At 37.2% G+C, this 14,481-nt stretch overlaps 8 protein-coding genes across 8 annotated transcripts; 4 read left to right on the top strand and 4 right to left on the bottom strand.

Moving 5' to 3' along the window:
- The first annotated feature begins 20 nt into the window (after nt 1-20).
- SOCG_03419 (MBF transcription factor complex subunit Res1) lies at nt 21-3,062 on the top strand. The gene is made up of 2 exons (XM_013161907.1): nt 21-1,184; nt 1,237-3,062. The coding sequence occupies exons 1-2, from the start codon at nt 959-961 to the stop codon at nt 2,856-2,858; spliced, it is 1,848 nt and encodes a 615-aa protein (XP_013017361.1). The 5' UTR covers nt 21-958; the 3' UTR covers nt 2,859-3,062.
- SOCG_03418 (RNA polymerase I transcription factor subunit Rrn11) lies at nt 3,023-3,965 on the bottom strand. Its single transcript, XM_013161906.1, has 2 exons — nt 3,507-3,965; nt 3,023-3,444 (listed from the first exon to the last, which is right to left on the bottom strand). Exons 1-2 carry the CDS (start codon nt 3,861-3,863, stop codon nt 3,199-3,201), a joined length of 603 nt encoding a protein of 200 aa, XP_013017360.1. The 5' UTR covers nt 3,864-3,965; the 3' UTR covers nt 3,023-3,198.
- Nucleotides 3,966-4,064: 99 nt separating this feature from the next.
- SOCG_03417 (GTP binding protein Nog1) lies at nt 4,065-6,341 on the bottom strand. The gene is made up of 3 exons (XM_013161905.1): nt 6,295-6,341; nt 6,148-6,243; nt 4,065-6,056 (listed from the first exon to the last, which is right to left on the bottom strand). Exons 1-3 carry the CDS (start codon nt 6,313-6,315, stop codon nt 4,245-4,247), a joined length of 1,929 nt encoding a protein of 642 aa, XP_013017359.1. The 5' UTR covers nt 6,316-6,341; the 3' UTR covers nt 4,065-4,244.
- Nucleotides 6,342-6,549: 208 nt separating this feature from the next.
- Nucleotides 6,550-8,349, top strand: SOCG_03416 (bis(5'-adenosyl)-triphosphatase). Its single transcript, XM_013161904.1, has 5 exons — nt 6,550-7,189; nt 7,262-7,357; nt 7,416-7,847; nt 7,904-7,919; nt 7,978-8,349. Exons 1-5 carry the CDS (start codon nt 7,043-7,045, stop codon nt 8,112-8,114), a joined length of 828 nt encoding a protein of 275 aa, XP_013017358.1. The 5' UTR covers nt 6,550-7,042; the 3' UTR covers nt 8,115-8,349.
- SOCG_03415 (GTPase activating protein Gyp10) lies at nt 7,273-10,274 on the bottom strand. The gene is made up of 3 exons (XM_013161903.1): nt 9,709-10,274; nt 9,329-9,643; nt 7,273-9,267 (listed from the first exon to the last, which is right to left on the bottom strand). Exons 1-3 carry the CDS (start codon nt 9,839-9,841, stop codon nt 8,597-8,599), a joined length of 1,119 nt encoding a protein of 372 aa, XP_013017357.1. The 5' UTR covers nt 9,842-10,274; the 3' UTR covers nt 7,273-8,596.
- Nucleotides 10,271-14,476, bottom strand: SOCG_03413 (EAP30 family protein Dot2). Its single transcript, XM_013161901.1, has 2 exons — nt 12,651-14,476; nt 10,271-12,604 (listed from the first exon to the last, which is right to left on the bottom strand). The coding sequence occupies exons 1-2, from the start codon at nt 13,284-13,286 to the stop codon at nt 12,491-12,493; spliced, it is 750 nt and encodes a 249-aa protein (XP_013017355.1). The 5' UTR covers nt 13,287-14,476; the 3' UTR covers nt 10,271-12,490.
- Nucleotides 11,525-13,503, top strand: SOCG_03414 (uncharacterized protein). The gene has a single exon (XM_013161902.1). The coding sequence runs from the start codon at nt 11,659-11,661 to the stop codon at nt 12,355-12,357; it is 699 nt and encodes a 232-aa protein (XP_013017356.1). The 5' UTR covers nt 11,525-11,658; the 3' UTR covers nt 12,358-13,503.
- On the top strand, nt 13,601-14,308 carry SOCG_03412 (uncharacterized protein; the record flags this gene model as incomplete). The annotated part of the gene is made up of 1 exon (XM_013161900.1): nt 13,601-14,308. One exon carries the CDS (start codon nt 13,601-13,603, stop codon nt 14,306-14,308), a length of 708 nt encoding a protein of 235 aa, XP_013017354.1.
- Nucleotides 14,477-14,481: the final 5 nt, after the last annotated feature.

The raw sequence follows: 14,481 nt of genomic DNA, 5'->3' as shown, positions 1-14,481 counted from the left end.
ATTCCTTATGAAGCCAGGTTACAATGTGTCTTCTGATGCTTTTACTCAAAACCATTTTTCCCTTGCCTTAAACAATCCTATTTTCTCCGGATCCCAACACCACAAATTTACCTTAAAAAGAAAGGGGTTGAAAAAGCTTAGTTGATTCTTTCAAGCTGGCGGTTTAATATTATTGTTTATAGAAAACATAGAAAATATCTGTGGAACCGCTGTTAAGACTTCTAATCCTTTTTGAAGTTTTTACCACGGACGTAAATAGAAAGTTGTTTTTGGAGAAAATTTTGAGAAGCTCATATTTAGATATATTTATTGTTACGGACCTTGCTTAAAAAGAATTTTGAGGATTTCACTTTTGGACCTCTGAAGAGGAAGAGACGTTCATTGGGGTAAAGTCTGAATAGTCTTTAAAAAGATATAAAGTTGGAAAGAGTCATAGAAAAGCTTTGAAATAAAAGTTGAGTTTGGAAAGTCCATTCTTCATACTCAAAACTTTACCCTTTCAGGATTTCCATCTTGAAGTATTTGTGTTAAAACTGCCTTTTGCATATTCAGGGAACCGAAGACTCCAAAAATTGTTCTAGTTTTCGTATTCATCATACATCTTCTAGCTGGTCATATCTATATCTATATGGATTGCTGATCATTCAATAACATCTTTGGGATAGAAAGGACGTTTGGTTTTTACACCTTAAATTAACTGCGAATAGCCAGTACCAGCATCAACGCCTTTGAAGAACTTACAGTTATATATTGTGATCTACATTTTGGAACATTCGTCTTTCTTTTAGTTTATTAGCACCAAGTGCATTTTTGTTTTCATTTCTTTCCTTGTTGTTTTCCTTCCTTCGTTTGTTTTTTTTTTTTCTCTTTTTGCTCTTTATTTTTGGCTATAGTTTTTACTCAAAATATTCCCCTTTTTTCACCCGTTGATATAGCTTTACAAGCCTTAAAGATCGCTATGTTTGCTAGTCATGTCAAGAAAACAATCTATTCGGGTGTAAACGTTTACGAATGCAATATCAATGGCAATTTTTTAATGAAACGATGTCATGATCAATGGATGAATGCTACTCAAATTTTAAAAATCGCTGAACTAGACAAGCCCAGACGGACAAGAATTTTAGAAAAATTTGCTCAAAAAGGCTTACATGAAAAGGTACAGGGAGGCTGTGGAAAATATCAAGGTATGGACAATATTCGCCAGTTGTTTTTTTCTTTCCGACTAATGATAATTAGGTACGTGGGTTCCTCTGGATAGAGCTGTTGAGCTTGCCCAAGAGTACGATGTATATACCGCGATAAGTTCTCTATTGGAATATAATGAGCCACAAATGAACCCGGTCCATTTATATACGCCTCAAAGCATGCAGAAACCGTCGAATAAACTAACCTCCTCCTATGCTTCTAACAATGAATTCTGCGTTTCTCAGCCTTCTTCGGAACCGTATTCCTCACAAGAACTACCCTCGGCTCCTAGAATGCAAGACTTGTCGAACACATTAAGCCTTCAAGCAAATGTTTCTCAAAACCCCATACTCTCCTCGGTAGACCTAAACGATGCTCTTGGTATCAAGGAAGTAATTCCTACCTCAAAGCATTATTCTCAAGCCTTACTGGATTATTTTTTACTTTCAAATAATACTCAACCTCCAGATTTCGTGTATGATCGACCTGCCGATTGGGATGTAAATGCTAGTATTGATGAAGATGGTCATACCGCATTACATTGGGCGGCTGCTATGGGGAATCTAGAGATGATGCATGCTCTCTTACAGGCTGAAGCTAACGTTGTGTCTGTCAATTATTTACAACAAACATCCTTAATGCGGTGTGTTATGTTTACGATGAACTATGATCTTCAGACTTTTGAGCTTGTATCAGAACTTCTTCAGTCTGCACTCTGTATGACTGATAATTTTGGTCAAACTGTTTTTCACCATGTAGCACTTTTAGCTTCCTCTAAATCCAAAATGGAAGCAGCCCGCTACTACATGGATATATTACTTCAAAATTTAACATCAACTCAATCTGTTGAAGTTGCAACCCAAATACTAAATGTGCAGGATGATCGTGGAGATACGGCTTTGCTTATTTGCGCTAGAAATGGTGCTAAAAGATGTGCAAGATTACTTATGGCTTTTTATGCTTGTGCAACGATCCCAAATAACCAAGGGCAGTATCCTTCAGATTTTTTAACGTCAGAAGAAATGGAGTTTCCTTTGCAACAGGATAACTCAAAGGGATTCTTTGACAATATTACGGCAGAAGGAGCCTTACGGTCTTTAACAAATAAAAATCCGTCATTTTTAAAAAATTCACTGATGAAGAATGCCTTACCAAACGTTTTATCAAGGATCAAAGAATTGACGAAATACCATGAAAGTTCTCTTTCTGATAAGCAGACTACGTTTAGTTTAGCGACAGAGGTGTTAGAACAAACCGTTCGCGAAAGCGAAACAAATCAAAGACTTTGGAATGAGGCTACCAATAATGAGCCAAACCATCTCATTAATCAAAGAATGGAGCTGAAAAATACCTTAATACGTTTACTCGAGTTGGTGAAGGCTGCAACCCATCAAATTGAGACTTTCCAAGCCCTTCAATTAAATAAGTATGTCTCCTATTTCTCCCAAATTTGGGGCGAGAATGATGAACTTGATTTAGTCGGAAGTCATACAATCGCTGAAGTTCCATCGGTGTCTCGTATGGAAGTTGACAGTAATCCCTCTGAATACGAGAAACAAAGGATTGAGCTTGAAAATCAACTAGCTGCATTACAAAAAAGAAGGAAAGAAAAGATTATGGAGATCTTGGATATGATTTCGTTGGATACATTGTATTCTTCTAAAACCAGGTAGCTCTTGGGTGATAAATTAGTGATGATATTTCTAAGTTTTGGATTATTTCAAGTATAACCATCATTCTTTTCTTGAAATATTCTATTAATTATTTAAGATGAATTCACAATTCTCTTGATAGAGTACAGTGTGCATTATACTAATATTCATCGTTGTTTGAATAGGTTCTTGTGTAGGTTAATATATTATTATTTTTCATTTCAATTACATTTTTCCATAATTCTTGTTTATAGGAGTAAAGTTAAAAGAATATATAGGAAAATTATATAATATACATCTATCAGAGCTTCAGCAGAAAAGAAAGCCAGGTTATTTGCTTTGCTTGTACTAAAAGCAATATTTATTCATTCAAAGAGACGCCCGCATCATGAAGATTTTGCTTTGCTTTCTGAAGCCAGTGGTTTCGCTCATCATCTGAAGATTCGTTTTTGGCGAGTTCAAAACATAGCATTCCTGAATATTCATATAAAGCTTTATTTTGATTAAACGGTGGAGAAAGCATATATTCATCCAAGGAATTCATCGCCCTTTGGTACTCTTGCCTCTGAATTAATAGTAAAATGTATGCAGGAAAAAATTGCTCAGACTGTTAAATTTCGTTAGTACTTGATAATTTAGTTTCTCTCAATTTGTACTGAGTATACATACTGTCAGGGAACGTTGCGTACGATTCTTATTTGGGTTCGCAGGAAAACGAGCTATGAGACGTTCCATATATTCTGTCGAGTCATCGGGTCTAACTTGGTTCAATATCTCCAAACCGATGTTCCACATTTTTGACATATCTACACCTTTTGATCGCAATAAAAGAGAGAAAGCACGATATGCTCGATTGTAGTCTTCCCGCAATAAACAAAGGTGCATAAGCGAACAAAGAGCATCTATATGCTTTGTTTTGAACCTTGAAGCCGGCAAAGGTATTTTAGGAACAGAAGTATTGCTTTCTTTCGGAGCAATATCTTGCAACGTCGACCGCTTGTTTCTTACTGTGCAGGGGTCAAACATTATTTATTTTCTTCTCAGATATAAATGTTGCTAATCCTTAGTTTATACTGAACTCAATTATGCCATAGTACATGCCGAATCTTCAACTTCTTAACAAGAGTCCCCAAGTGTAGTGCTGTGAAAATCTACGCGCTGGAAAGCTAGGGTTGATAATATCTGAAGTTTAGGGAGAAATAAAACAGAATCAACAACACACTTATACCATATAGTTTATGCCTATTCTATTGAAATGAAACCAACGCGTTAACTAAACTGACTGATGAAACAAAAAGTAAACCTGTTTATTTTTATCCAACCAAATTATCCAAACTATGAAGAGAATGAAAAGTGCACCAAAACTATATTAAAATAAAAATAAAAAATCCATACCAAACCATTACTTTACCTTCTATCAGTCTTACCCATTCCACGTTTACCACTGTACAAGTGCTTGGGTTTTGAAGCCGTAACGTGACGATCACTTTCGGAGGCTCTAGCCATACGGTTGCGTTGTACTTGTTTGACACGATTAAGACGTTCAGCATAAGAACGGCCTCCTTCAGAATGCAAGCCTGCATCACGTCTGTTGCTTTGTGAACGGGGAGCTACAGATTTGGAGCGCACTTCGGGTCCATCCTGCATTACTACATCAGCACCAGACATACGAGCAGATTCTTGGGCAGCTCCCGAGCGAGCGCGTGAGCGGGCACGCTCACTAATAGCGTCAGAAGGAAGACCAGCATTTTCCAAGGAAGATTCCAATTGATCCAAAGTGCGAACACCAGCAACACGAGGCAACATGGGACGGTTCTTAATCTTCTTATTACGAGCGGCCATTCGGATGAGTTTGTTCTTCTCACGAAGTTTCTCAGCCGTGCTAAGAACACGTTCCTCATCTTCATCAACAACTTCTTCATCAGAGTTATAATAGCCTTCGTTTTCTAAACGTTCTTCTTCTTCGTCCATAGCAGCAAGCTTGGCTTCAATTTCAGGGTCGACATAATCGGCAACATTCTTACCATCCAATAATTCAGGAATGCGATCGTATTTCCATTCAGGGTTACTGAGTAAGTACTTGTCACGCAAGTTAACGTTGAAGACACCAGCACCACCATTAGCAGCTTCGATATCACGAGCAAGAATACGACGAGCAGGGTCCTTTTGATCATAAGCACGACGGTTTTTGACAGCCTCAGGAATCATTGGAGGTCGATTAACGTTGTCACGGGCCGATGGTTCAGCCAAATGAATACGGTTCAAGACATTGTTAACACGTGATCCCTTAAGCTTCTGTTCAACACGAGCTGCTAAAAGAGCTTCACATGCGTTGTTGCGAACGTCCATTACACCCATATCGCTAACACAACTTGTTTGAACCATTTGAACGTTACCATCAGCTAAAATGGATTGAATCATCTCTTGGCTTTCAGGATCCAAATCCTCTGGTCTCACAATATCCACTTTGTTGACCACCAAAAGAGTAAGTTTGTTGGCAAAGAGAGGTTTAATACTGTGATACAATTTGACCTGGGCAGCAATGCTGTAACCGCACATTTCTGAAAGATCCATGAAGTACAAAACAGCAGAACGAAGATGAGCCATTGCGGTGATGGATTGCATTTCAATGGTGTTCATCTGTTCCAAGGGATGGTCAAGAATACCTGGAGTATCGATAACTTGCCAGCGAAGGTATTTGTAATCAAAATGACCAACAAAAAGAGATTTGGTTGTAAAGGCATAAGGCTGTACGTCGACTTCGGCGCGAGTAATCTTGTTCATAAAAGAAGATTTACCAACGTTAGGATATCCGCATACCAACAAGGTACGAGTATTAGGGTCAATTGAAGGTAAACGAGACATATGCTGGCGGACTTGCTCCAAAAACTCCAAAGAAGACTTTTGGCGCTTGATGATAGTGGCCATACGACCTAAAGCAGCACGCTTAAGTTGTTTACAGCGGTAGAGACTATCACCGTACTTTAAGAGGCGAATGTAATCCCGAGCAACATTTTCAATCAAATGCTTTGCGGTTGAAAGCTGCGATAAGGCAATCTTCAAGTGATCTCTATCATAGAGAATATTGAGCAAATCTGCGTGAAAAGGATGAATGTCATCGAGTCTAGGGAACTCTTGAAGAATAGCATCTAGTTTTTCGGTACAGGTATCCTGAGTAAATTTTACTTTTCTGCCGTAGAATCCTCGAATACGAGAGATCTATGACTTGTTAGAGTCAAAATAAAAGCCAATTATTTTCTCTACTTAATGTAAAAATACTTTACATTACAGTAGAATCATTTCTACATACCTTAAAGCCAGATCGAATGACCGTAGGCGTCTTTCTTTGGGTACGAGAAAGAACGACGTCCAAGAACGTGTTCACGTCCGGAATTGGAGAGATGTTCTAAGCACACATGTTAGTACTAATCTAAAAACAAAAGCTCTTGCATCTTACCTTGAAAACTGCCGTGGCCATAGGGAAAGAAGTTGGTAGATGGCAAATTTGCTAAAGGCAGGATTTTTCGGCGGTTCTTAAGAGATGCTTGTTAAAATTTGCCATTGTACAACAGTTCGAATTCAGCCAATTTCCTAATTTACCCAACGAGGAATACCAACTGTTGGTATTATTATAACGCATTTTGTTGCGGTAGGTTAATAAACAAATAAGTATACGATTGAAAAGTCAGCAAAAAAACTCAAGATTCTTATGTTTAGACTCTCGTATTGAATTTCGGTTGTATTACTTAAAGTCTTAGTTAATTTCTGTAAACTTACAATGGTTAGTGCTTCAAGATCTCAGTATAAAAGCAAGGATATCTCGTATAATGAATTGTGAGTGAGCACCAAATGAAGATCACATATAAACGAACAAGAGATGTATTTAAACGTCTAGTTTATTAGTTTTATAAGAACGACGAATGGTTGATAATGACTAGCGCTATTTTGCAATAAATGTAGACTTGAAGGAGTCACTTACTAGATTCTCAGTGTTCTCTATTGATTTATTAGTTCACCAGGATATAGAAGAAAGGCTGGAGTTTTATATCTTGTCCCAATTGTCATTCTAGTCAACGTTTTCTCTTTTTTCCTACAAGTTTTTGACTTTTAGAACTCACATAAATTTATAATTTTTCGTTTTGATCTTCCATATTGAAGATATTAATCTCAACTTTTTACTACTTGTCATATACTTCGTGCCATAGATGTCACTCGCTGCGGTAGCTCAAATCACTTCTACTTCTAATATATTAAAAAATGCAAAGATATGTAAAGATCTCATTGGAGAGGCTGCATCAAAAGGAGCAAAATGCGTTTTCTTCCCTGAAGCTTCTGACTATATCGCTCAAAATGTACGCTGGAATTACTTAACTGAGGAGTTATTTTTTATTTATTTTCTAAACACTAACATAAGTAATTCATAGAGCTCTGAGGCTTTAGAATTAAGTTGTCATCCAGACTGTTCAGCTTTTGTGAAACAAATATGCGCTGAAGCCAAACAGCATTCGATTTGCGTACAGGTATGTAAATTCCGTGTTTATTTTTGAATCTATTATTTTCTTACTTTCTTTCTTATAGATTGGAGTCCATGAACCTTCCCCTATCGAAAACAAGCTACTAAACAGCTCCCTTCTTATCGAGCCCGACAAGGGAATTGTTCAGCGATACAGCAAAGCTCATTTATTCGACGTTGATATTGCAAACGGTCCTGTTTTGAAGGAGTCAAATAGTACTGTACCTGGAAACGCAATCGTTCCTCCTTTTCTGACTTCATTAGGAAAAGTCGGATCAGCTATATGTTTTGATTTGCGATTTCCAGAGCATGCCTTGAAGCTCCGTAACTTGGGTGCAGATATAATAACATACCCAAGTGCCTTTACACAAAAGACAGGAGCTGCGCATTGGGAAGTTTTGCTTAGGGCTCGTGCGCTTGATGCTCAATCTTACATTTTTGCTCCTGCTCAAGGTGGTAGCCACAACGAGAAAAGGGCTAGTTATGGTCATGCAATGGTACGCACTTTTATATTTGTATATGTGTAATTTACTAACCTAGTCGTTATCTATAGATCGTCGATCCTTGGGGTATGTCAGCTTAGCCTCGTATTTTTGAAGGTATTAATTTATTTACTAACATTTTTAGGGACTGTTGTTGCTCAATACAGTGATCTTGCATCTCCTAATGGCCTCATTTTCGCTGACGTTGATTTAAACCTCGTACAACATGTACGAAAGTTTATTCCCTTGCTACGAAGAAATGACTTATATCCTGCTATCTAAATAGTCTATTGAATATCTTTGTATATTTTGACTTTCATGTGAGAGGATAAATGTAACTGAATAATGAACCAAGCAGTAGTTTACCAATCTAAAAGCGTGCTCTTGTCTTTCTCATATAACATTTGAACACAGATATTTATATAATTAACAATCCTAAATGCAAAATTATTAGATATCAATTGGATAACTATTCATTATGGATTTCCAGAACGAAAAAAAGAATATTAGTAAAAAACTAACGATAATGAAAAAGGAAAAACAAAAGACGCCCAGAATGAACCATTTCCAGAAAAAAAGACATTGCAAAGAAACAAAAGTAAATACCGACGCTATTTGGCAGAATTTTATGATCAATCAAATGCGGGATTAAAAGATGAACCAAATTAAATAAGTAGTAGAGTATTAAATTAAGAAGAAGATTGAAAAGTTGGATACAAAAAATCCGCATCTTAGGAAACTGAGATTGGAAGAGACCTCGTTCATTAGTTAGCAGAAAACTTTGGCATTAGTTGAGAGGCCACGATACCAACACCAATAACTGTTATTGCTGTTATCATATTACATCCAGTAAATATATTCTCGTGTAAAAATAATGGTAATTTCCAATCCTGTTTAAAAATGCCATTGTCGTGATGATCAGCACGTAGTAGTCGGAATACAACTATACCGTTCTTATCTAGGGAGTATTCCCAAGGCTGACCTTGATTCCGAAGGGAGCTAAAACGAGATATATTAAGCTTATCCAGCGGCAAGGAAGTGATATCGACACTAGACATTGTCGCGCAAGTATTTTGGATGAGCTGTTCAACATGGACTTTCGATGGTAATTTACACAAATAAGTATGGAGTATATCTGCTCCATTATTGTCCAATAAAAGGTCTATTATTTTCTTTCGATCGTCTATAACAATCTGAGCACAGGTATACACAACCGCAGATGGATGGGAGGATATAAAAAAGTCAAACAATCTGCCTACAACAGAAATGTCAGAGATATCATGAGCAAACCACGTAATGAGCCAAGATAATGCGAAATAGCATTGGACATCGGCCTTTTTCAAATACTCGTATAGTGTGAAGTCACGGTATCGAATAATCTCCAAAACGAGGTGTAGCTGCTTAATCGTGGCGTCGAGAGTCGGAAGCATAAAATCTATAAAACCATTAGCAATAAATACTGGGAATAGGGAAAGATTTTTTCTTTTTTATTATACCTCGTAGACGGTGAAACATTAGGTACTCCATTAATGGAAGTGCATGAGAATAAGGGACCGTAAGCAACACAATCTGAGCTATATCATGAAGACCTTGATAGTAGCAAAGCTCTGGGTAGCGCTTAAATAGAGTGCTTAGTAATTTGATGAGTTGTGAACGATATTTCCGAAGTAAAATTGGATTCAGCCTATATTGGAAAAAAGAACGCTCTGAATCCAAGAGGACTTGAACTTGATCTGCGTAGGAGGATTGAACCGCCGATTTCGCGAGGCATTCCATTCTGTCCCGCGGAGAAATTCCACACAGAAGGGTCCCTGTAAACAATACGTTAGCAATTAAATCTCTTCAAAGAGTTAGACTTTTCCATCCTTAAACATACAAGCTGGCTTTCGAAAGCTTTTCATAAGAAACCCATGTCCCGTTCTACCGCATTGGGATAAATCGTCCAAGTCGGAATTTATCAAAGCAACTTTCACATCATCCTTTCGCTTTTTCAACTCTTTCTTCTTCATATCGTTCTTACGTCCACCACTACCTCTCCAAAAGTGCAAATTTTTCAGGAATACTATCTTCAGCTTGATTATATGTATGTTCAAACCGATGACAAATCTGCACGAATACAGAATCGATTTGAGCAACACTGGAAGACCTAAATCTGACTTTGGTTTCTTTCTTTCTTTCTTTCTCTCTTTCAAAAAAGAAATATGAAAGGAGTTGTTGCGAAGAGAAGTTTGTGGACTGACCGAATGTAGTATGAGGTGAAGGGTATGGTGAACGAAAGATTCATTACTACAATATACCGCGCTCTTGAAAATAGTAAGAGGTTCATTGAAATCATTAGAGCAAGATATTAATTTTGAATAGGTTATACAGGAAAACGAGGAAAAGTATTATTCACCAAATTTATGAAACCAGAGAAGCTAAAATACGTATGAATAAACAATGATAGTACGAGTAATAAAATCTCTTTTACAAGAAGAAATAATAATAATAATAAAATGAATAAAATAATCAATTCAAATAAAACAAAATATTTAGGAGTCTCTTCTATGAAAAGAAGCTAATAGAGAAAGTAAGTACGTAGTCAAGACCCTAGAAGCAATAGAATTCACAAAAGAATGACAAAAGTAAGATATACATTCTCAAACAATTATTACAATAAGTACCACCTTTCCATTGAAGATAATAAAAGTAAAATCTGGAGCCTTTAATAAAACTTGATTCAAATAAACAAACTCAGCACCTTCATGAAGGAATTTCCTCCTTTAGGATAAAAAGAAGGATTTTCAAACGATTTGAACGGAAGAAACAATTTCATGCATAACATCTAATTGAATGAATGAAGAGTTGAAAATAATAGTAACTCATTTCAAGATAAAACCAAAACAAAATGATCATATAAAAGAAACTAGCGAAACCACAGTAAACTATCGTCAACATCTGGATAAAAACGTTAAATAATAATTAGTAAAAATGGGAAAGCCAATTTCGTTGACATATATAATTGCTCTACATGTCGTACTATGTAGAAATATACACATATACATTTCTTAGAATTCAAACATATACCAAAGGGTCTTAACTTAATTTTGTCATATGCGTTTGCGAAATATCCATTCCTTTCTGCTTAACGATATGCTTAAACAACCCCGACACGCTAATAACAATACCCTTTAGTCAGTAACTCTTAAGAACTGTTTTTCCGAATTACTGTATAAGAACAACGGTGTTTGCTTTCGAATAGAAGATATCTTTACAAAGCGGTCATTGAAGATGAGTTGATGTATAATCTTAATGAAGACCATCAAGACAACCTGCTTGCGTAAATTTAAACCATCAGCGAACCAATTGGCTTCGAATTGAACTGGTTCCTTCTTCCTCAAATCCAGAAGTGCAAGACTACGAACAAATTGTTCATCTGGTTTGGTTATGCCTAGTTCACATACCTTTCCGTTTATAAATGCTTTTTAGGAAGAAAACCCACATATGATTCCCAATGAGGAAAGCCAGGATCGTTTCAAGCACCAAATACTTATCCAAACGAGTGAGCTAAAGTTGAGAAACTTGGTATTCAAACCCTTCCAGCAAAAGCCACTTCTCTTCTCATGTCAAAAAGTAAATAAACAAAGTAATGTACCAAATGTTTGATAATTAGCAGTAGTAGCAATATTGTTACCTGGGTAAGTAACAACCATACATATTGCTGGTCATACAAAAACGGAATAGATGGCTGGTAAATCGTAGAGTCATGTCTCAGATCTATCTGTTTTCCTTTGTCACATAGCCAATTTACTGTTTTGCGGATAAATACACAAGAACAAAATCACCGATGGGTTCAATAGAACTCGGGAGGTTGCATATCTATGTGGCACCTGAAAATTGGGAAGAATGGAGCCCTCAATGGAAACGCTTGATATATCGTAACCAATACCAGTCAATTTTTAAGCACTCCATGGAAAGTAAACCGTTTCAATGCCTTATGAACTTATCCGGGGCTATGCAGTGTGTTCCTCTTTCTCACATGGGAGTCAATGACCATAGACTTAGCAACAAAGCTTCCTTTGCCATTACTACTCTCACTTCCTCCTCTTTTTTGAATGTTAGTCTTCAATTTCGTGGTCATACTATCCCCCATGTAGTAGGTGAAGCCGAGATTTCTCTGGATGGTGCTTTGACTGAAGGACACCAAGAAATGATCTTGCCACTTACAATGCGTTCAGAGCAAGTAGAAGCTTACGTTCGGATCAAATTAGTTTACATAAAGAATCCTCGGAAAAAAGAAAGGAGAAAACGCGTCCCATCTTCTTTTCAACGTTACTCTAATCGGAATAATTTCGGTCATCCTGCTCGTGCATATTCAGCAACTAGTCTTAAGACGCTTCCTATGCCACAGAAGCAGGTCAATCTTCTATCATATGATGAAGAACACGAATTACAAAACCAAGGATATCGTCCACTTCATTTCGTTTTTATGACAACACCGTTCTCGCCGTCTTCCTTTGATGTTCCCCAGTCTCTAAAAGCATAATCCCTGTTGTGTGTTTATATTATCACGTTTACGAAAATTTTGTTCATTTCCGTTATATTTCTTCTTTTTTTTAATTTTTATTTCTTTTAAAAAAGGGCAATTGCATTGCATCACGAGGAAAAGATTATTTAATTCACCATTCTGCTACCTGAGATGATTTTTCATTAAGCAATGTACTGGCTCCCCAGTATGCAGTTTCCATAGGTTGGTTGTCAATCCATAAAAGTGATTTTGAGACCAAGTCATTCTGTATCTCTAGTTAGCGAAGTAAAAGTAAGACTTTGTTGACATACCAGTACGTGGATGCACCGACCCCGATCCCAACCATAGTTATCCTTTAGCATAGTTACAGTGACATAACCAAGTACCTCAACCGCTTCCAATACAACATTCTGGTCTTTACTGAGTTCTAATGGTAGTGATCTGATATAACGTTTGCCAGCAATAACTTCAATATCACATCCTGGACCAAGGGGTTTCAAAGCTGTTACAGCACGTACAATATCATCTTCCGTTAGTAAATCATACCCTGAAGCTTCATTTTCATCGTTCAAATATTGGCAAACGCGACTACCGGAAACCAGTCCTCCATTTTCCAACTGAGTTGCATGACAAACTTCGATGATACGAACAGCAACCTGTAAATAAAATTCATTTATGCCCACAGCCGACCACGCGGATTCTTTCGAACCGCTGACTAGCGGATCTAGGCCAATTTTCAGGGACAACTTTGTAAATGTTTTCCGAAATTCAGCATTGTTACGAATTTCAGCTGCATGTTCTTTAGCGAAATTTTTCAAAGCTTCCTGGAATGTTGATAGTTGAGAAGCAATTTCTTCAGCTTGCTGTTCAATCAATTCATTGCCTACTTTCTCATATTGTTTGATAGGATCCTTGTTTAGCGCGCCAATGCCTACTCTTTTGTGCATGAAGAAACGAAAACTTCAAAAATCCCAATTATCAACGGAATTTAACACAAAGCGATTCACTTTTCATCCAAGCGCGTATGTAAAGCTTTAATTATGTTCAAGTTCCACACGTAAACAATACGCATCGTTTTACGGACTCGTTACATTATGCAATACAAAGTAACGCATTAAGGTTCACCCTCACTAAGCGTAATTCCCTGCAAGAGTAAACGATGTTAAGACTTACGCAGAGCATACAACATTTGTTGAATGCTTTTTTAGCTTGGGACGTTAATCGAGTGGGAATTTTTTGCACTTTGGAGTGCAATTTTGAAATGCCTCGCCGCACGGTATTGTTTCGAGGAAATTCATTCGTTTCGTTTTCCACAATCACATCTGAAAACGAAAGTAGTGCTCATGGGGATGATAGTCTTGGACAAGCCGATGAACCTTTAACTACAGATGCCCTTGGAAGATGGACAGCATGGTTTAACAAAAAGCAAACCAGAATGTTCCACGAAGCGTTTGTCAACGCTTATATAGACATGCAACAAAAATATGCAGAGTTGGAAAGTCTACAACGTAAAATATTAAATTTGCAAAGGATAATTGCTGAAAAAAAGGATTTTACTGTTCAAAGCTCATCTTCGGTGAGTAATTTAGAGCATACACAAGAAAAGAAAGGCTTTTTTCGAAAAAAACCAAAATGTTCATCGTCTGCATCGTCTTCAGTTTCTTCTGGCTTTTTTACTCCTACTTTAGATGCTCGCAATCCTGCGCTCTCGAGAGAAGTGGCTTTGAATTTCTCATCTATCCCATATAGTGCTTGCTCTGCCGCTTCATCCCCAGTGTCAAATGTCTCTTCTACAGCTGAAGAGCAAGACATTATTAATACATCCCATCAAAGTTTGGAATCTCAGGTCAACTTACTACGAGGTAAAGCTGCTCAGTTAGAGGAACAGATCAAGGCATCGCAAACCAATATGCATAAACTCCTTAGAACCTACCCGAATAGTCCTGGGTTGGGAGACACTCCTGGATGATTTCCTCCATTGTGTTGTTGAATCATTTGATTGTAGTGGAATTGTCTATATATTTTCGAGGGCATGATAAGGCTTAAGTCTTTTTATTTTTTTTTTTTGGAAGATTGTGCATTTTAGATTTGGTTCGCTTTTATTTATAATATCTTCCTCCTTCTGTTTCACTTCTCATGTTA

Source organism: Schizosaccharomyces octosporus (assembly GCF_000150505.1).
Source record: "Schizosaccharomyces octosporus yFS286 unplaced genomic scaffold supercont6.1, whole genome shotgun sequence".
NCBI lineage: Eukaryota > Fungi > Ascomycota > Schizosaccharomycetes > Schizosaccharomycetales > Schizosaccharomycetaceae > Schizosaccharomyces > Schizosaccharomyces octosporus.
Note: the sequence above shows the minus strand (reverse complement) of the source record. Positions and strands in the feature narration are given on the sequence as shown.